General features: G+C 59.2%; 2 protein-coding genes and 1 non-coding gene across 3 annotated transcripts; all 3 read left to right on the plus strand.

Moving 5' to 3' along the window:
* The first annotated feature begins 2,693 nt into the window (after nucleotides 1-2,693).
* EEF2 (eukaryotic translation elongation factor 2) lies at nucleotides 2,694-11,977 on the plus strand. Its single transcript, XM_050910478.1, is given in 16 exon segments — nucleotides 2,694-2,767; nucleotides 3,588-3,802; nucleotides 4,567-4,748; nucleotides 4,835-5,046; nucleotides 5,854-6,032; nucleotides 6,424-6,529; nucleotides 6,842-6,955; nucleotides 7,143-7,281; nucleotides 7,692-7,757; nucleotides 7,760-7,886; nucleotides 8,077-8,335; nucleotides 8,663-8,770; nucleotides 8,878-9,231; nucleotides 10,202-10,384; nucleotides 10,471-10,603; nucleotides 11,538-11,977. Coding segments are annotated over 16 exon segments (2,574 nt in total). The 5' UTR covers nucleotides 2,694-2,764; the 3' UTR covers nucleotides 11,732-11,977.
* LOC127025724 (small nucleolar RNA SNORD37) lies at nucleotides 6,588-6,656 on the plus strand. The gene has a single exon (XR_007767694.1). It is a non-coding gene; the product is annotated as a small nucleolar RNA SNORD37 (small nucleolar RNA).
* A 463-nt stretch (nucleotides 11,978-12,440) lies between the features above and the next one.
* DAPK3 (death associated protein kinase 3) lies at nucleotides 12,441-18,731 on the plus strand. The gene is made up of 9 exons (XM_050910630.1): nucleotides 12,441-12,463; nucleotides 13,514-13,657; nucleotides 15,317-15,677; nucleotides 15,886-16,015; nucleotides 16,196-16,244; nucleotides 16,402-16,428; nucleotides 16,529-16,681; nucleotides 17,294-17,339; nucleotides 17,543-18,731. Exons 2-9 carry the CDS (start codon nucleotides 13,596-13,598, stop codon nucleotides 18,083-18,085), a joined length of 1,371 nt encoding a protein of 456 aa, XP_050766587.1. The 5' UTR covers nucleotides 12,441-12,463; nucleotides 13,514-13,595; the 3' UTR covers nucleotides 18,086-18,731.
* Nucleotides 18,732-19,464: the final 733 nt, after the last annotated feature.

The raw sequence follows: 19,464 nt of genomic DNA on the forward strand, positions 1-19,464 counted from the left end.
TGCTAGCCCCTCCTGCTGCCCCGGAGCGTGGCTGGGCCCTGCTCACCCTCCCCGCTGAGGAGGGCAGCGCTGGGGCCATCCTGGAGGAACCTGGCCGAGGCTGCGGGCCCCGGGAGGGGAGGGCTGGGGAAGGGACCCCCCCCCCCCCCCCCCGCACCCTGGCTCCCGGCCGAACGCCGGGGTGCTTTGCTTCGGGCTGGGGTGTCTTTGGCACTGGTGCCTGGGGGCAGTTCTGTGCTGAAACTGGGGAGCACCGGATCCGATCACTCGTGGTTTCACTGGGAAACGCTTTTGAAGAGCAGGCGGCTGTCGTAGGCTTTTCTGAAGGGAAAACACTCTGGAGAAAAACCCAAGAAAACAGCGCTTATGGATCTGTGTCTTCATCGGAGAAACCCAAAGGACACCGGCCTAACCATCCTCCTCCTCACCCCGCGGCAGCCTCTGCTTGAACTTGAACTGGCAAATCCCAGATTTTCCTGTTGGATCTCAGACCTCGGAGCTGCCCGACCCTCTGACGTCCTCCGCTAGCGAGGGATGCCGCTCACCCCTGCCTGTCTGCTTCAGGGGCCTCAAGAGCCTCCCGCCATGCCTTCCCCTCAGACACGCTCCCTGCCAAGGCACACGTGGCACCTCGCGGCCAAAACCAACCTGCTCCGTGGTGATGGCATCCCAGAGATCCCCCAGCTCCCCATTCCTGCCCCCCATGGGCACCTGGGGAGGAGACTTTCTCTCCAAAAACCCATCACTTATTCAAAAATACCTTCTACATAGGTAGAAATTATTTCTCCTAAGCCCGATACTGTTCCCCCTGGGATCTGGCTGCTCCATTTCTAAGAAGCAAGCACACAGCGACGTCCTCTCCAGCTCCAGGATGAGTTACCAGAAGGTAACCCCAGTAGTCGGGGTGAAACGCTGCACTGGGAGAGGTTTTCCAGCACTTTCCCTTCCTTATCATCAACCCTACAAGCTAATTAAACCAAAAGGCAATTAGCTAGTTTCCTAGGCAGGCCAATATGTTAATCAGCCTCCCCAGTGTTCCCTTCCAGTGTGGCAAAAGCCAGCGTTGGTGCTAGAAATTCAAATGATTGCTATGGAAACCCCAACAGCTGATAACTCATCCTGTCACACCGAGAGTGCAGGGGGCCAAATCCGTCCCGGGTGTAGCTCCTCTGCCGTCCTGCGGTCCCTGCCTGTGACCGGTGAAGGTGGAGGGGACAGACAGGCTGGGGATGCGCCGGGAATTTGGCTGCGTGGGGACAGAGCGGCTTGGATTTGTGTGAGCTTTCTTAGGCTGCAGCTGACGGAGGTGGAGCGACGGCCTCCCGCGATGCTGAAGAGAAGGAAAAGGCAGCAAAATGTTTATGCTGTGGAGATGGGGAGCTGCATTCCCCCCGTCTGGAGCCCCTCTTTCCTCGCCCGTGCGTGTAACCTCCCTTTAACGTGTTCCTCACTCGGGTAATGCTCTTCACCGCCTAGAGCTTCAGCTTCCCAACGCGCTGGGACACAACGAGGGGAGTTTGGCCCTTCCTTCCCACGCCGGGTTGGAAGGAATCCTCCCCAAACCGCGCGCAGGGTCTTCCCTGGCGTTGCGCAGCCATTCCGCATCCTTCAGCCGGATCACCCCGGACTCGGCTCCACCGGAGCACACGGAATCACGCCACGATCCAGGGAGGAGCGGGGCTGCTTGGGCTCCCCAGAGGGACCTCGATGGTCCCCGGGGTCCCAGCCGGAGCCCGTCAGCCCTGGGCATAGCCACGGCGCCGAGCCCAGCAGCACGGCCCGGGCCTGCAGGGTGAGGGTCCTGTCCCCGTGCAGCACTGTGCGCCCACCGCCCCCCTCACCCCCCCGGGACGTGGTGCAGGGGCGATGAGGGCACGGCCAGGGCACGCGGGGACGCCTCGGTGCCCGAGCTCTGTCGCTGCATGACAGCCCCCAGCCCAGCCGGGTGCGGGGCCCCGCGGGTTCCCCCGGCTCCGGTGCCCCCGGCCCGGCCCCGCCGCCGGGCGCCGCGCTCCTCCCCGCCCGCAGGGGGCGCTGTAGCGCCGGCGCCCCCTCTTATGCCTGGGTCTGTCGGCGCATGCGCAGCGCGGGGACCCTGCGGGGTCGGGGCGGGCGGGGGGCGCCGGGCCACGGCAGTGCTCGACCGGCGTTGGCGGGCAGGGCCCGACGGTGGCCGGTGCTGGTGCCCTGGCCGTGTCCGACACCGGGCTCTGCCCTACCGCCTCTTCCCGGGAGCCGAGACCCCAGCCTCGCCTGCCGCTCTGGTGGGGCCGGCGGCGGGGGTCCTCACCGCTCCGACAGCGGCGGCGCCGCCGCCCCGGGGATTACCGCTCGCAGTGGTCGTACCGACTCCGGTCCCCCGGGCCAGTTCCCACCCGAGTTACCGGCCGCGGGTGGGGAGGACTTTCCCCCCGCTGCGGCCCGGGCAGAGCCACGGCAGGGCGGGGTGGGAGCTGCCGGTCCCAGCTCCCCCGCAGGCCCCGGTGCAGCTCCGGTGAGCGGCCACGTGGTCCCGCCCCGGCGGAACAGCCCTCGCAACCATAGAGCCTGTGAGCCGCTGCGGGCCAGAGAGGCGCGGTAGCGCATGCGCATTGGGTGCCCGGTGCGCAGGTTCCGCCCCCCGGCCGGCGCCGTCGTATAAGAAGGGGGCGGTTGACGTCAGCGTTCTCTTCCGCCCGCTCTGCGCTCGCCAGCGAGACAGGGCTGTTGCCGCCGCCATTGCTGTAACCCCCCCGCCCCGGAGAATCCACCGCCATCCGCCACCATGGTGAGGCCCCGCGTCCTGCCGCTGCCCTGGAGGGGCTGAGCGGGCACCGCGCTCGCCGCGTCGGTGGGGATGGCTGCCCCGGGAGGGTCGGGGGGCCTGCGGCGGCGGCAGGGGCCTGTCGTGCTGGGCTGGGCCGCTGCTGAGGGGAGAGGGGTGGGGCTGGAAAGCGTGCCGGGGGGAGGAGAGCGTCCCCGGGGAGACTCGGGACCCTTGCCCGGCGTGTGGGGCTCGGCGGTCCTGGGGGTCTGTGTCAGCCCCCGTAGGGCCCTCTTCTCCCGGTGCTGGGGCTGCCGCGGCCGTGCCGGTGGGGCCCGGTGGTGCTACGGCTGCCGTGTGGGGAGGGGGAGCGGCGGCGGCGGTGATGTGGCACCGGGGAGGTGTTGACGCCGAGGACGGGCCTTTGCGGTGGCCAGCGCCTGCCTTATGTAACGCTGCGGCCCGGGCGGGGGCAATCATACCGGCGCACAGGGCTGTCACCCGCCCGCCGCGGAGCAGCGACCAAACGAGGGTTCGGTTTTAGCGGGGGTTTGCCTCAAGGAACTGTTTGTTGACGCTGCCGCAGTTGGCAGGACACTGAGCCAGAGAGGGAGCGCGCTGGGTGCTTGCGCCACAGGCCCAGGCCCCTGCGCTTGTAACACCGGTGTCTGCGGTGCCCTTGCTGTGGGTTGTCTTGCAACGCAGGCTGCACAGGCAGAGTTGATGTCGGTGTGACTGCGGCAGGTATTTGTGGCATTGGTTGGGCTTCCTAGAATTGCCGAAGCCGTTTCTATATACCCTGTGGTTTTCTCTCCCCCTCCTCCCCCTTCTCTCATTCTTCAAGGTGAACTTCACAGTAGACCAGATACGGGCCATCATGGACAAAAAGGCCAACATCAGAAACATGTCTGTGATTGCCCACGTTGATCACGGCAAATCAACCTTGACTGATTCTCTGGTATGCAAAGCTGGTATCATTGCCTCTGCCCGCGCGGGGGAGACCCGTTTCACCGACACAAGGAAGGATGAGCAGGAACGGTGCATCACCATCAAATCAACGTGAGTTCCCTCCCTTCAGGCGCCTCAGTGCTCCCACTGCATGGGGGGGCTGAGCTCAGGGGGACTTTGAGTCCTCCACTGGTTTGATCATGAGATGAAAGAAGACAACATCAGGCTTTCTCTAGTCTAGTTTAGAAGCTCGTCTCTTGCTTGTGAGGGTTGCTTCAATGAAAGAGCAAGTATTGATTGGCTTCTGGTAAATGACAGAGCGCTACCTTGGTGACTGCTGGAAGACAGATGAGCGGCGGGAGCTTCAGCCTTCTGTTTTAGTACTGGGACTGTTGGATGTGGCTGATGTCCGCTGGATTCCTGTGGATGCAGTGCAGAGACTGTCTTGGGAGCATCTCTGGCGACATACCTGGCGCCTGTGTCGCTACGGGTGGTTTGAGGATCCTGAGGGGCATGGAAAGGGATCAAAAAAGAGGTTGGGCCTAGTAGAAAAAGCATAAATCCTTGATTGAAAGAAATGGAAGCCTCTTTGGGCACTTTAAATTGCACAGAGTCAGAAGAGGTTATGATTTCAGAAGAGGTTATGATTTCAGAAGAGGTTATGATTTCAGAAGAGGTTATGATTTCAGAAGAGCATAGGAAGGGCAGATTTTAGCCTGTGTTCCTGGCTATCTCCCACACTGACCTCCCAGGAGTATGCTTCAGGAAATCCTTAAGCCCGGGTGCAGCTGTCTGTGTGGGATAAAAGGCTGTTTCTAAGCATTTGGGAGGGGTGACATGTAGATAGTATTTTAATAGCTTTTCTTTTATTTCAGAGCTATTTCCCTATTTTATGAGCTCTCTGAAAATGACTTGGCCTTCATCAAGCAGAGCAAGGATGGTTCTGGTTTCTTGATCAACCTGATTGACTCTCCTGGGCATGTGGACTTCTCCTCAGAGGTCACTGCTGCTCTTCGTGTCACTGATGGTGCCCTGGTTGTTGTAGACTGTGTCTCTGGTAAGGTTTTCTGCAGCCATATGCAACTGGAGTGTATGTTGGGCGAGTTTGAAGACGAGGATAACTAATTCCCCTGTGTTTGGCAGGCGTGTGTGTGCAGACAGAGACTGTGCTGCGTCAGGCCATTGCAGAGAGGATCAAGCCTGTCCTGATGATGAACAAGATGGACCGAGCGCTGCTGGAGCTGCAGCTGGAGCCAGAAGAGCTGTACCAGACCTTCCAGCGCATCGTGGAAAACGTGAACGTCATTATCTCCACATACGGAGAAGGAGAAAGTGGCCCCATGGGAAATATCATGGTAAGTGGGAGGCTCTGAACGCTGTGTTCGAAATAATCCCCTTTAGTGAGAGGGAGCAGTTGTCTCCGTAGTTGTTCTTTCCTATCTCAAGTGGAGAAGTGAGAGTAGAATAACAAGGACGCCCATACTGCCCAGGCTTGCGCTGGTTTGGAGCTCTCGCTAGCTTTCCTCTGAAATCTTCTGTTAGTTCAAGGCTTGAGCAAATAAAGACTATAAATACAAGAAAGTATTTTCTCCCTCTACCAAGGGTGCCCTTGTTTTGTAGGACACCTTCTTGCCCACGTCACATCTGTGATGTCGGGCGATGCGAGATCCTAGGCTCCTACGCAGCATCCCTCCCCCGGCTGTCTTCTGAAATGGAAGGCCAGTAGGTGTTTACCAGTCCCTGCGCTCCGAGCGCTGCTCCCCGCTGGGTTCCTGGGTAGCGAGCAGGGCTGTCAGTTCTGAGAAAAAGCTTGCGCTTTGTTCCTGTTGAGTGCTCTACTGCATGCTGCAGGCTTTCATGTACTGCTGATCCTCCCGTGAAGGACAGGAATCTTAACCTGCACGCAAATCTGCGCAGCTGCTGAGCTGTCTGAGCGCGTAGTTGGTCAAAGTGATGGAAAAAACTGATCTAGTTCTGCGGTACAAAGCTAAAATGGTGGGTGTGTGGCCAGGCTGTCACAGAACTGCTCGAGGGTCCCATAGTTCTGAAGCTCGATCTTCAAACTCTTTTCGTACTTGAGTGTTGTTTGGGACTGAGTAGGCTGCTGTAACGCTCCGTGGCTGTTCCTCTGTAACCCAGCTCTCCTGTTCGTTCCCTTTCAGATTGATCCGGTGCTTGGTACTGTCGGCTTTGGTTCTGGCCTGCATGGCTGGGCTTTCACTCTGAAACAGTTTGCTGAAATGTATGTTGCAAAGTTCGCTGCCAAGGGTGATGCCCAGCTGAATGCATCTGAGCGTGCCAAGAAAGTAGAAGACATGATGAAGAAGCTGTGGGGAGACAGGTGAGGAATCGCGGCTGTTGATTTTAATTCCTGATCAGCTCTGTGGGGCTGTAACCTGATGCTGTAGAAGATGGGTAAGGAGGGAGGATGTGGTTGTGCCTGCTTGCAGCCCTGTCTCGGTGACTTGGTCCCTGTGCTAGCGAAAGAACAGTTTCCCATGAAATCTTTGCAGAATAGGAAACATACAGATAAATGGGGAGGGGACGGTGAGTTGGCAACATGAGTTAAATGCATTTTGGTGAGCTCTGAAAACCTGAGAGTGGTGGGGGAAAGTATGAAGACGGTTCTTACTCAGCAGCTCTTTCTTCTGGCCTGAGCAAGTAGAACAACTTCACGTACTTCTGCTGCTGAACTGAGCACCAATACTTGTCTGACGTGATTCTTTCTCCAGATACTTTGATCCTGCTACTGGCAAGTTCAGCAAATCTGCTACCAGCCCTGATGGAAAGAAACTGCCCAGGACCTTCTGCCAGCTCATCCTTGATCCCATCTTCAAGGTGAGTTCCTTAGCGTTCAGCCCTCGCTGGTGCCTTGCGCTCTCTGGTTCAGTTGCAGTGCGTGATGATGGAAAATTTCTTCACTTTGACCTGACTTGTCTGATTGAAGAAATTTGAATATCTGACACAGCTTGTTACTCTGTGCGGGCAGGGAGGCTGATAGTCGATAATTGTGCAGGCAAGTATGTGTCTGAGCCTCCAAATGGATTCAGCTGGGTGATGAGCAAGAACAGAGATTCTCTTTAGAGACATTTGTGCTGCTGCTTCAAACTGGGTCACTGGTGACATTCATGACTGCTGCTGTTGTTCCAGGTTTTCGATGCAATCATGAACTTCAAGAAAGAGGAGGCGGCTAAACTGATTGAGAAACTGGACATCAAGCTTGACAGCGAAGATAAGGACAAGGAGGGCAAACCCCTGCTGAAGGTGAGATTGGTCTGAAGTGTCTGTGGGGAGTTGTGCTGCTCCAACTATGTCGGCTTACTAAGCAGCTACAAACCCTGCTTGGGTAGGAAGATGCTGTTGGCAGCTTGGAGGTTGGGGAAGCAAGGGAAGGTTAACTGGCAGGTTGTGAACAATCTGCCTGGCTCTTACTCCCCTGGTCTCTGCTCAGGCCGTGATGAGGCGGTGGCTGCCTGCCGGAGATGCCCTGCTGCAGATGATCACCATTCACCTGCCTTCTCCTGTCACAGCCCAGAAGTACCGCTGTGAGCTGCTCTACGAGGGACCCCCTGATGATGAGGCTGCCATAGGTATGATGAGCTGCTGCTTTGCTGCCTGGCATCTCGTCACATAAGTGCTCCAACACGCCCGTAGCCATCTTGTTCTCCAAGTACACAGCTCGGTAGCTACTGCAATTCTTGAGTCTGTAGCTTTTCCAGTATGGATCAAACAAGCTTATGAGCTTTACTCTGGAGGACTGAGCTAGCTAAGGAACTGGAGAGTAGCCAGGGTATGTGCCAAAGGCTCAGGCTGAGCCTGTGTTCGTTTAAAACATCTCCTGGTGATGTGATCTTTCTGGTTGGGCTGGCCAGCTGTCCGGGCTGGGACAATAGTGGGTACAGATCTCGTGTTGGGATTTGGGGTGAGTTGGGGGGACAGGGCACGTATGCCAAATGTGAGAAATGGTACTCAACTAAGTTGATCTCTCTCCCTCTCCCAGGTATTAAGAACTGTGACCCCAAAGGCCCCCTGATGATGTACATCTCTAAAATGGTGCCAACCTCTGACAAGGACGTTTCTACGCTTTTGGACGTGTCTTCTCTGGTCTCGTCTCAACTGGCTTGAAAGTCAGAATCATGGGACCAAACTACACACCTGGCAAGAAGGAGGATCTGTACCTGAAGCCAATTCAAAGGTCAGTCCTGGCTGGGCTGTGCTCTGTGGTTCAGATTTGTGGTTCTGGTACTGTCTTGGGTCTCCTCTCATCTCATGAGGCCAGGCAAGGCGCTTGGCCGTGGACTTCCAAGTCTGCTGCTGAACTCCAGGATACTGCTTGGTGGGACCTCCTCTTTCAGACTTCATTAAAACAACTTTCTCTTTCCCAGGACCATTCTCATGATGGGCCGCTACGTTGAACCCATTGAGGATGTGCCTTGTGGAAATATTGTTGGTCTGGTTGGTGTTGACCAGTTCCTTGTGAAGACTGGAACCATCACCACCTTCGAGCACGCTCACAACATGAGAGTCATGAAGTTCAGCGTCAGCCCTGTCGTGCGTGTGGCTGTCGAAGCCAAGAACCCAGCTGACCTGCCCAAGCTGGTGGAGGGACTGAAGCGTCTTGCCAAGTCTGACCCTATGGTGCAGGTGAATGTCCAAAATGGTTTCGGGGACAGGAGAAATCCTGGTCCTGCTGGTGCAGGAGGCTTCTGCCTTTAATCGTGATTGCACTGGGGGTGCTGGCGGAAGAGTCTTGAATTGAGTATTGGTCCCAGTGCTACCAGAGTGGGAGGGAATGCTGCGTTTCACCTTGGGGTTAGTGCTGAGTCATCCCCGGATCAGTGGAAAGAACATCTAAAAGTAGCTCTGTGAGTCAAAGACAAAAATTGGAGACAGTCACTAGTATTTTATGTGCTAGAGCTTTCATTGCATTGCAGTTGAAAGCCTCACCTGCTGTATAAATGGTCTTTTCAGTGCATCATTGAGGAGTCTGGGGAGCACATCATCGCTGGTGCAGGGGAGCTGCACTTGGAGATCTGCCTGAAGGATCTGGAAGAGGACCACGCGTGCATTCCTATTAAGGTAGAGGGGCTGCAGTGGCGGAGCTGTTGGTGAGCTCTGAGCGGGTATCCGGCGAGCTGAGGTTTGGTTGGTGGCTCACTGCTCTTCTCGGCTCTTTGTCACTGCAGAAATCAGATCCTGTTGTGTCCTACCGTGAGACGGTCAGCGAGGAATCCAACGTGATGTGCCTTTCCAAGTCCCCCAACAAACACAACAGGCTGTACATGAAGGCCCGGCCCTTCCCGGATGGCTTGGCCGAAGACATCGACAAGGGTGAGGTCTCTGCTCGTCAGGAGCTGAAGCAACGAGCTCGTTACCTGGCTGAGAAGTACGAGTGGGATGTGACCGAAGCCAGGAAAATCTGGTGCTTTGGTCCCGACGGCACCGGTCCCAACATCCTGACGGACATCACCAAGGGAGTGCAGTACCTGAACGAGATCAAGGACAGCGTGGTGGCCGGCTTCCAGTGGGCGACGAAGGAGGTAGGGGCAGCGCCTGGCTCTGGTCGCAGTGGGGCTGGGATTGCTCCGGGGCAGGCGGTGTGCGGCGTTATAAACGGCTACTGCACGTCTTTCTTTCCAAAGAAATTTCAGGAAAACCTGTCACGTACAGTGCAACGTATTTATAATTCAGAATTATAATTTTAGGATAAATGAAACTCAGTGGCAGCTGGAGTGAAGATGTCGTACCAGTTCAGATGCACACAAAACACACAGCCTCAAGACAAAAAGCTTTCTCCCAGGACTGCAGAGAAGCTCGTCATGGCAGCATGTACTTAAAATTTCAAAAAGCTTTTCAGAGAGCAAAATGCAACAGCAGGGACAGAAACTATTGAGGTGAATAACACAACTGGCGTCAAAAGAAAATGGGTGGTACTCTGAGAGCCTCAGCAGAGATCTGGCCTTGTTTACCAGTTATTTTTTCAGGACTAGACAGGAGATGACTCCACAATAATGGGTTGACAGGTAGACTGGGAACAGCAACAGGAGAGGTTTTTTCCCCGTTTACTTTTTTCTTTATTTTTAACGTTAGTCTCGGTCGGAAGAAGACGATACCATGCTGACAACTTTTTTTGTCCCAGTAATGTGAAAAACTTCTTTTCCTGGCCAAATATTTGGGTTGCAGCATCATAAATGTGTGTCAGCACTTCTGCTGATGTGAACCTTGGAGCTGTTGCATGAAGATACTGGTAAAAAATGGCTTCAGTGCCTGAAGCCTTCTCGGAGGAGCTGCAGTGGTGCCTCGGAGGCAGGAGTAGCTGGTTCTTAGGTCCTAGGCGAGGAAGATGGCTTGCCGAATGGCTCCTTGCTGGGCCAAGCGGGCTCTTGCGCTTCCTGCTCTAGGACCCGCTTCCAAGGAATGCCTGTAAGCCGAGGGACCGGAGCCTTCTGGTAGGGAACGCCAGCTGTCCCCCGACACGGTGTTGGCTGACCCCCTGCTCTGCTTTTCCAGGGGGTCCTGTGCGAGGAGAACATGCGTGCCGTGCGTTTTGATGTGCATGATGTCACCCTGCATGCCGATGCCATCCACCGCGGAGGCGGGCAGATCATTCCCACTGCCAGGAGATGCCTGTACGCCTGCGTGCTCACCGCTCAGCCCAGGCTCATGGAGCCCATCTACCTTGTGGAGATCCAGGTGAGGAACCTCTGCTCAGCCCAGAAGATCCTGCGTGAAGAAAATGCGAGCGAGCTGTTTGCGGTCCTAACACCTCTCTCTTGCAGTGCCCGGAGCAGGTGGTCGGTGGCATCTACGGTGTGCTGAACAGGAAGCGTGGCCACGTTTTTGAGGAGACCCAGGTGGCTGGCACCCCCATGTTCGTGGTCAAGGCCTACCTGCCTGTCAACGAGTCCTTTGGTGAGTGTGCTGGTCCTGGGCGCTCCCCTGGGCCTGCGGCAGCTCCCGGGAGCTTGCTACCGACCCTGGGAAGGAAGGAGATCCTTTGTGTCCAGCTGTCTGACAACAACGATCGTAGAATCGTTTAGGTTGGAAAAGACCTTTAAGATCGAGTCCAACCGTTAACCTAACACTGCCAAGTCCTCCACTAAACCACGTCCCTAAGTGCCACATCTATGTGTCTTTTAAATAGCTCCAGGGATGGTGACTCAACCACTGCCCTGGGCAGCCAGTTCCAGTGCTCGACAACCCTTTTGGTGAAGAAATTCTTCCCAATATCCAATCTAAACCTCCCCTGGCACAACTTGAGGCCGTTTCCTCTTGTCCTATGGCTTGGTACTTGGGAAAAGAGACGGACATCACAGAACGGTTTGGTGGGAAGGGACGTTTAAAGGCCATCTAGTCCAACCCCCTGCCATGAGCAGGGACATCTTCAACTAGATCAGATTGCTCAGAGCCCCGTCCAACCTGACCTTGAATGTTTCCAGGGATGGGGCATCTCCCACCTCTCTGGGCAACCTCGTCCAGTGTTTCACCACACTCATTGTAAAAAATGTCTTCCTTGTATCTAGCCTGAATCTCCCCTCTTGTAGTTTAAAACCATTACCCGTTGTGCCATCGCTACAAGCCCCACTGAAGTCTGTCCCCATCTTTCTTCTAAGCCTCCTTGAAGTGTGGAGAGGCTGCAGTGAGGTCCTGGAGCCTTCTCTTCCACCCCAACTCCTCGTGGGAGAGGCACGCTGTGGTCAGCATCTCTGTAGGCTTTTGGGTGCTGCTTTGGGTTCCTTGGCTCTAGACATGCCGGTGGTGACCCGAAACGTGGGTTCTGCTAGAGGTGACACCGAAACCATGCCTGTTTCCCCTTCCACCTCACCCGTTCTCTTCTTCCTCACAGGTTTTACAGCGGATTTGAGATCTAACACGGGGGGCCAAGCTTTTCCCCAGTGCGTTTTCGACCACTGGCAGATCCTGCCCGGGGATCCCTTCGACAGCGCCAGCCGTCCTTGCCAGGTGGTGGCCGAGACCCGCAAACGCAAAGGGCTGAAGGAAGGCATCCCCGCCCTCGACAACTTCCTCGACAAACTCTAATTAAACTCGTCGGACTCTGGGAGGAGGGGGGTGGGTGGGAAATTAATTAACATTAACGCCCGTGCAAAGGGGTAGACGCCGGTGACCACCACCATCTCTTTGCATCGTTAATTAATTGGTTTCATAGCGATTTGAGACTTTAAATGAGGAGACAAAAAAAAAAAAAAGGAAAAAAAAAAAGCCTTATAGGTTTCTGTGTTGCACATGACTCATCTTTGCCATTGTAACTAAAACATTTCCACTAGATTTGCCCAATTCTGTATTTATTTGACTCGAAGCGTTTCTGCGGAGGGTCGGGGGGAGGGGATGCTGCTCCTTCTTTTCTTCCCCAAAAATAGGGTAAATCGATGCAAAAATGAGGAAAAGGGGGTGGGGTGGGGTGGGCTTAGGGGAGGACGCCCGTCTGCAGTGTGACTGTCGTGACCATCGCCGCCTGTATTAGTGCCACTGGAATTAATAAAATCGGATCATGGTGATCGATGTGCTTTGGGTGCTTTCCCAGGCGAAAATGGGGCGCCTCCTGGCGGGCGGGAGGACCGGGTGGAGAAGAGGGGCGACGGGTGGGAGGGGCTGTACTAGCGCGCCCACCCTCGGGTCCACCCCCTCCTCCGCGCGGCGCCCCGCCCCAAGGGGGCGGGGCGCCGCGCGGAGGAGGGGGCGGAGCCGAGGGTGGGGCGGAGCCGGCAGCAGTGGTGGAATGCGGCGGCGGCGACGCGGGCGGCGGCGGCCCAGGTGGGGCCGGGGGGGGGGGGGCTGTGGGGGCGGGAGAGAGGCGACGGCCTGAATTTGGGGGTGTGTGAGGGGTGGGATGGGGCTGTGGGGATGGGGCTGTGGGGCCTGTGGGGCAGGAAGGGGTTGTGAGGGATGGGGGGGGCCTGTGGGGCAGGAAGGGGCTGTGAGGGATGAGGGGGGCTGTGGGGCCTGTGGGGCAGGAAGGGGCTGTGAGGGATGGGGGGGGGCTGTGGGGCCTGTGGGGCAGGAAGGGGTTGTGAGGGATGGGGGGGCTGTGGGGCCTGTGGGGCAGGAAGGGGCTGTGAGGGATGGGGGGGGCTGTGGGGCCTGTGGGGCAGGAAGGGGCTGTGAGGGATGGGGGGGGGCTGTGGGGCAGGAAGGGGCTGTGAGGGATGGGGGGGGGGGGGGGGGGGGCTGTGAGGGATGGGGGGGGGTTGTGGGTTTGGGGGCTGTAGGGCAGGGAGGGGCTGTGGGTCAGGAAAGTGCTGTGGGGGATCGAGGAGGGGGGGCTGTGGAATTGGGGCCTATGGGGCGGGGAGGGGCAGTGGGGGATCGGGATGGAGGGGCTGTGGGGCAGGGAGGGGCAGTGGGGGCTGGGGCAGTGCTGGCTGTGGGCAGGGTGGGGGCAGCGGGGTGCCGCTGGCTGGGTTGGGGGTCCCTCCACCACAGCCCGGTGTCACTGCCTGCAGTGACAAGAAGTTTGGGATTGAGGATGGCCCACAACCATGGGGCCCATGCAGCCACCGCCCCTATTCTTTCCTCTCTCCCCCCACGGTGTCCCCGCCGGGGCCAGGGTGGGCAGCGGGTTCCCACGGGCCTTGGGGCGTGATGAGACTGGGGGGTGTCCCCGGGACTAATCTGCGGCTCGGCCCCAGCCGCCCCACGGCGCAGCACGGCATGGGGCTGCACTGCTTCGAGGCTTCCTGCTCTCTGTCCCCCTGGGGGGACAGGTCCCTGTGCTGGGTCCTGGCCCCGAGCTGCCACAGCGGGTCTGTTGCTGGTGTTGGTGTGTGGCTCCCGGAGCATAAACCCCCTTTTCTGGTGCCGCAGGTGCTGATCCCCGGCTGCTCCTTGGCGTCCTCCTCCGCTGAAAGGGTCGGGGCGACTTCAGCTCCGTGAGGGCCCCGCAGCCATGTCCACCTTCCGGCAGGAGAGCGTGGAGGACTTCTACGAGATGGGGGAAGAGCTGGGCAGGTGAGTGACATCCCACTGCGCTTTGGGGGGGTCTTCCATGGCTGCACCCCCTGCCCAAGCACGGGGACAGGAGCTTCACCCGGCTGCTGCAGCCCTCGTGGTGTCCCCGTGCCGGTGGCATCCCCTGTGCCACCTCTGTGCTACCTGCAGGCAGTGGGTCTAGGGGCCGGGGGCTGTGCTGAGAGCCAGGCGCCTCTAGCAGCTATATATTAAAAAAAAAAAAGGCGTTAATTAGTGTTAAACTCGCTGCTATATCTGGGCAGGCCTAGCAGGTCCCTGTAGAGCTCCCATCCTATCTGGGTTTGGCCAGGGCTGCTGGGCCGGTGCTGGCAGCTTCCGGCCCTTCTTGGTCGCTGCCGCCCGGCTCTGCGCCTGCGGGACAGATCTGGGGGTGAATCACTGCATGCAAATGGGATTTAATCATCCGGGATGCAAAGGCGGCGGCGGTGGGGGGAGTGTGGGCTGGGTTTGGATCCTCCAGCGCTGCCTCGGCCACGCCAGCCCCGTGCCGGCACCGCCGGGACTCAGAGGTCTGCCGCAACCATGGCTGCCTGGGCACAGGGCTCCCTGGGGGTGCTTCTTCTCGGGCACTGGGAAATAATTGTGCAGCGGAAACATTTTGGGTGGTTTTAGCGTTTTTTTTTAAAAGGGGGGGAGCTTCCAGGGGCTTGCTCCGGGTCCCCTTCCCCTTCGGGGCTGCACTGTAGCTGCGGTCCAGTGTGAGCCGTGGGGATGGATGTGGTGCCCGGGGGCCAGATCCCACCTGGGCAAGGCTGGTCCATGCCCGGGGGGGGCTGTGGGTGGCTCCGGCCATGATCCAGGGACGTGTAAAGGAGTCCTGGGTCCGGGCGGGCGCAGAGGCGGGTGACGGGGACTGCACGTCACTGCGTGCTGGCGGGGATGGCCAATGGCCGGGGCGGTGGGGAGGGGAGGGAGCAGCCTGGGGACGTGGGACGGATCCCGTCCTCGGGGGAAAGGTGTTGAGGGGCCCTTGTGCATCCCGGCAGAGGGGCCGCAGGGGGCTCGGCCGGGGCGGGGAGGGACAAGGGTCGGGATCCTGCAGTAGGAGTGATGCCGGCATCGGCAGGACCCGGCTCCTTGAAGCGCCTGTCGATGCCCAGAGCCCTGCCTCCCCCCGGCCCCTGACCCAAGCATGCTTTGAACTGTCGGTTACTCTTATTTCAGGCATTTGTCCCCCCCTGCCCACCTTACCCATCAGAGCTTTATGGTCCCCTGGGACCGCCAGGCTCTGGGGTTCACTCCTGGGAGCAGCCTGGGGGCTCCTGGCTGGAAATGGGGGCCGATGGGCATCTCCCAGCCCGGGTGGTCACAGCAGCACCCGAACAGCCCAGGGAGGGTCAGCAGCTGCCGCGTCCCTGGGAGGGATTTCCTTCCTCCGTGCCGGGCAGCGCTGGGGTTTACATGCCTGCTCCGGCAGTGGCAGGGTGTGTAAACCCCGGGAGCGTGCCGGGAGCAGGCGGGCATCATCGGCTGCGTGTGGGAGGACCCCAATTCCCAACAGTCCTGGGGGAAACCGTGCGTCCTCCTGCGTGGCACAGCATCCCCCATCCTTGTGCCGGTGCTGACCCCGCTGCCAAGCACATGCCGGCACGTGCCATGCAGGAGATCCTCTCCTTACCTCCTCCCCGCATCCCGCAGCGGCCAGTTTGCCATCGTACGAAAATGCCGGGAGAGGAAAACAGGTCTGGAGTACGCGGCCAAATTCATCAAGAAGCGTCGGCTGTCGTCCAGCCGTCGGGGCGTGAGCCGGGAGGAGATCGAGAGGGAGGTGGACATCCTGCGGGAGATCCAGCACCCCAACATCATCACGCTGCACGACATCTTCGAGAACAAGACGGACGTGGTGCTGATCCTGGAGCTGGTCTCGGGTGGCGAGCTCTTTGATTTCCTGGCTGAGAAGGAGTCCCTGACAGAGGAGGAGGCCACCCAGTTCCTCAAGCAGATCCTGGATGGGGTGCACTACCTGCACTCCAAGCGCATCGCCCACTTTGACTTGAAGGTGAGGTCTGGGAGGTGCAAACGCCCCGTGCTCGGCAGTTGGGGAGCGGGGATGAGCATCCAGGCTCCTGCGGAGCAGTGGGGCGGGCTCTGGGATCTCTCCCTACTTGAGACGTGTGTCCTCTCCTCCGAGGAGGGGAGCCCAGGGCAGCAGAAGGCTCCCACAGGTGAGCGTGTGGGGGTAAACGCCGCCTCCTCTCCCCCCGCAGCCGGAGAACATCATGCTGCTGGACAAGAACGTGCCAAACCCTCGCATCAAACTCATCGACTTTGGGATCGCCCACAAGATTGAAGCTGGGAATGAATTCAAGAATATATTTGGGACCCCAGAGTTTGTCGGTGAGACCCGGCTGGTGGTGTTCCTGTGGGGCTCCTCTGGGCTCTGAGAGCTCTGGCTTAATCCCGGAGAGATGCCCAAAGCCCTGGTGCGGCAGGCGGGGCAGCTGCCGGGATGTGCCCATGGGGACAGGCTTCTTTCCCCCAGAATAAGCTTGTTTTCTCCCCTCTTTCCTTCTAAAGCCCCAGAAATCGTGAACTACGAACCCCTGGGGCTGGAAGCCGACATGTGGTGAGTGAGTCCCCTCCCAAGCACCTCCCAGTGGCACCAGCGGCCGGTCCCCGGGACTGGGGTCGTGCCGGCGTATCTCCCCTCTTGCTGAAAGCGCAGGGAGAGGGGCATGACAGGGCTCTGCGGGGCTTCAGCCTCGTCTTCCTCTCTCTTCCAGGAGCATCGGGGTCATCACTTACATCCTGTGAGTATACGGGGAGTCTGGGGGAGATGGGTGCTGCAGGGCGAGTCCCCCGCCTCGGGCTGTCGCCTTTTGGGGGTGTCACGACCCGCTCTTGCCGCAGGCTGAGCGGAGCCTCCCCTTTCCTGGGGGAAACGAAGCAAGAGACCCTGACCAACATATCCGCCGTCAACTACGACTTCGACGAGGAGTATTTCAGCAACACCAGCGAGCTGGCCAAGGACTTCATCCGCCGCCTGCTCGTCAAGGACCCCAAGTGAGAGACCGGGAACAGAGCTGGGGATTACCCTGGGAGAGGGGATGGTCCCTCCTGCCCGAGCCTCTGCGTACAGGCAGCTCCCATGTCTCCTGCCCGCTGCCAGCCCAGAGGCCTTTCCCATCCCTGTTGTGCTGCTTGTTTATAAATCCCATTTATCCCCGTTTCCCTCCTGCTGCTTGTAGGATTTGATGTTGCAAAACATCTGGAAACCAAAGTCTCTCCCCTGCGTCAGGCATGGCGTGAATTCTGGGATCACCCTGAGGGTGCAGCAGCTCAGCTGAAAAGGAGGGAATGGGGTTTGGAAGGGATCAAGGGCTGACCTGAGCACCCAGGAACCTGGGCTGGGGCGGGAGCAGTGGTGCTGCATGATCGGACATCGGTCGGGAGGTTTCTGCGGGCTCTTCTGCATGTATTTGTTCTTGGGAGGCTGGCTGAGGGCATGGGAGCTGGATGCAGCCCCTGTCTGGGGTGGCCCCTGAGTACAGTGGGTTTGTCTGGGCTCATCCCTGCCCCAAAGGTGATAGGATCTGAGCTGCTTTTCCAGGACTTTGACAGGGAAAGAGGCAGCAAAGCCTCTGCCCCTCGATCGCAGCCTTGCTGTCGTTGCAGAAAGCGGATGACCATTGCTCAAAGCCTGGAACACCCTTGGATTAAGGTGAGAAGTTGAAGAATCGGCACTTTTGGGGTGTCAAGCATCCAAGAGGGCGGGGGTGGGTATGGATGCACCGGCAGCTCTCCACTGCTCTTCCAACTCCCAGCTGGGGCTGGTTTGGTGCCGCTGGCAGCCGTGCTGCTGGGGGACTGTGGGCTCCTGCTGTCCCGGCAGCGCCTCACGCCTGTGGCTGTCCCTCTCCGCAGGTGATCAAGAGGAGGAACGTCCGCAATGAAGACAACTGCAAGAAGCCCGAGCGCCGCCGGCTGAAGACCACGCGCCTGAAGGAGTACACCATCAAGTCCCACTCTAGCATGCCGCCAAACAACACGTACATCAACTTCGAGCGCTTCTCCAAGGTCATGGAGGAGGTGGCTGCAGCCGAGGAGAGCCTCCGAGAGCTGGAGAGGAACAAGAAGTCCTTCCAGGAGGACATCGAGGCCCTGCTGTCCATCTATGAGGAGAAGGAGTCGTGGTACAAAGAGGAGAACGAGAGCATCAGCCAGGACCTCCGCCAGATCCGACAGGAGCTACAGAAGACAGAGGCCCTGAAGAAGCAGGCGCAGGAGGAGACCAAGAGCGTGGTGCAGGTGGCCAACGGCCTCAAGAGGCGTTACCGAAAGCTGGAGAACCACTACGAGGCGTTGGCCAAGCAGGTGGCTTCGGAGATGAAGTTTGTCCAGGAGCTGGTGTGGTCCATTGAGCGGGAGAAGCTGCAGAGCGGCGAGGGAGACGGCAGCATCCGCTAGCTCGGCCGGTGCCGGGGTCGGCTGCCCTCGGGCTGAGGTTGGGTCGTCCTTCCCGATTCCCCCCCGCTGACCCACAAGCAGCAGGCAGCGCCGAAGGGACCTCGGTGGCTCTGCCCCTCGCCCGCCTGAGGAGCCGGTCCACCGACAGCCTTTGGTAAATGTTCCCAGGCTCTGCTGGCCTCGCGGTGGTGTGCCGGGGGCTTGCCGCCTCCCTGGAGACCCCCGCCTCGGGGGGCTTGAGCTGTGCTCACCTGGGTTTTGGCTTCCTGCGTGTGGCTATTGCTTGGCTTGCCGTCCACGTGCTCCCCCCGGCTGCTCCCCCACTCACTGCCGCAGTGCTCGGGGACCAGTTCTCCCCGTCCCACCCAGGGACTGGGTCTCCAAGCTGCCACAGCGCCCTGCCCGGGGCGGCGGGTCTTGGTGGGGAGACCCCTCCTCTAAACCCTCGCAGCAGCTCAGCGTCTGCCACGCGTGAGCCATGACCGAGGACCGATTCCTGCATGGCCCAAGGTGCCGCAGCCCCCGTGGGTGACCCCGGCCGTCCCCCATTCCCCCCAGGGCATCGTATCCCCCTGCCCCTGGCCCCAGCCCTCTGTCCCACCGAGCGCTCCCCCTTTTAACAAAATAAAGGTTTCCGTGCACCGGGGCGGCCGCCTTGGCTCCTGCCGTGGGAGGACGGGTGGTGGGAAGGGGGCAAGGACATGCTGGGGGGTGACAGCTCCTCCGCTGTGCCCCCAAATGGTGTTTGTGCTCCTGTCCCAGAGAGACTTCCTTAATTTGGGAGGAGAAAGGCTTTTTTTTTGCCTTATCAGCCCCAATGCTGACAGGCGAGCTTCCTGCGGGCTTGGAGGGGGCTCTGGGGATGAGGCGGGGTTGCAGGATGCTCCCGGGCTGGGGGAGCCCCCAGCCCCTCTTGCCTTGGACCCCGAGGGAGGTCTGGGGGGGCTCAGGGAAGGCTGGGAGCTGGTCCTGGGAATTGGAGAAGGTCTTTGGGGTTTGGGGAGGTCCCTGGGGCTCTGGGAAGGCCCTTGGGTGCAGGGAGGGTCCCAGGGTTTCTGTGGGATTTCACCCTTTTCCCCAGTGATCCCTCTTTTGCAGGGGACCAGCCAGATCCCGTTTTGCATGGGAACAGAGTGGATAAGGAATTAGCTCCAATATTATCAGGGCCAGGAAGGGCTGCTGGGCTCTGGCATCACCAGATGTGCCGGCGAGCGCGGGAGAGCAGCTGGTGGCCAGGGGCCAGCATGGACTGGACCCTGTCCCCTCGCCCCTGGCCTCCTGGGGATGGTGGGGGACGAGGTCCCAAATCGCCGGTTTCCGCAGAGCGTGCGCGGGAGCCCGGGGCCGGGGCCAGGTTTCGGCCAGGAGCACCGAGGGGT

Source organism: Gymnogyps californianus, chromosome 24 (assembly GCF_018139145.2).
Source record: "Gymnogyps californianus isolate 813 chromosome 24, ASM1813914v2, whole genome shotgun sequence".
Classification (NCBI taxonomy): domain Eukaryota; kingdom Metazoa; phylum Chordata; class Aves; order Accipitriformes; family Cathartidae; genus Gymnogyps; species Gymnogyps californianus.

Coding starts and splice junctions, on each gene's coding strand:
- DAPK3 (XM_050910630.1), top strand. CDS start 13,596: ATGTCCACCTTCCGGCAGGAGAGCGTGGAGGACTTCTACGAGATGGGG. Junction 16,682..17,293: donor CTGCTCGTCAAGGACCCCAA/GTGAGAGACCGG, acceptor CTGTCGTTGCAG/AAAGCGGATGACCATTGCTC. Junction 17,340..17,542: donor TGGAACACCCTTGGATTAAG/GTGAGAAGTTGA, acceptor CCCTCTCCGCAG/GTGATCAAGAGGAGGAACGT.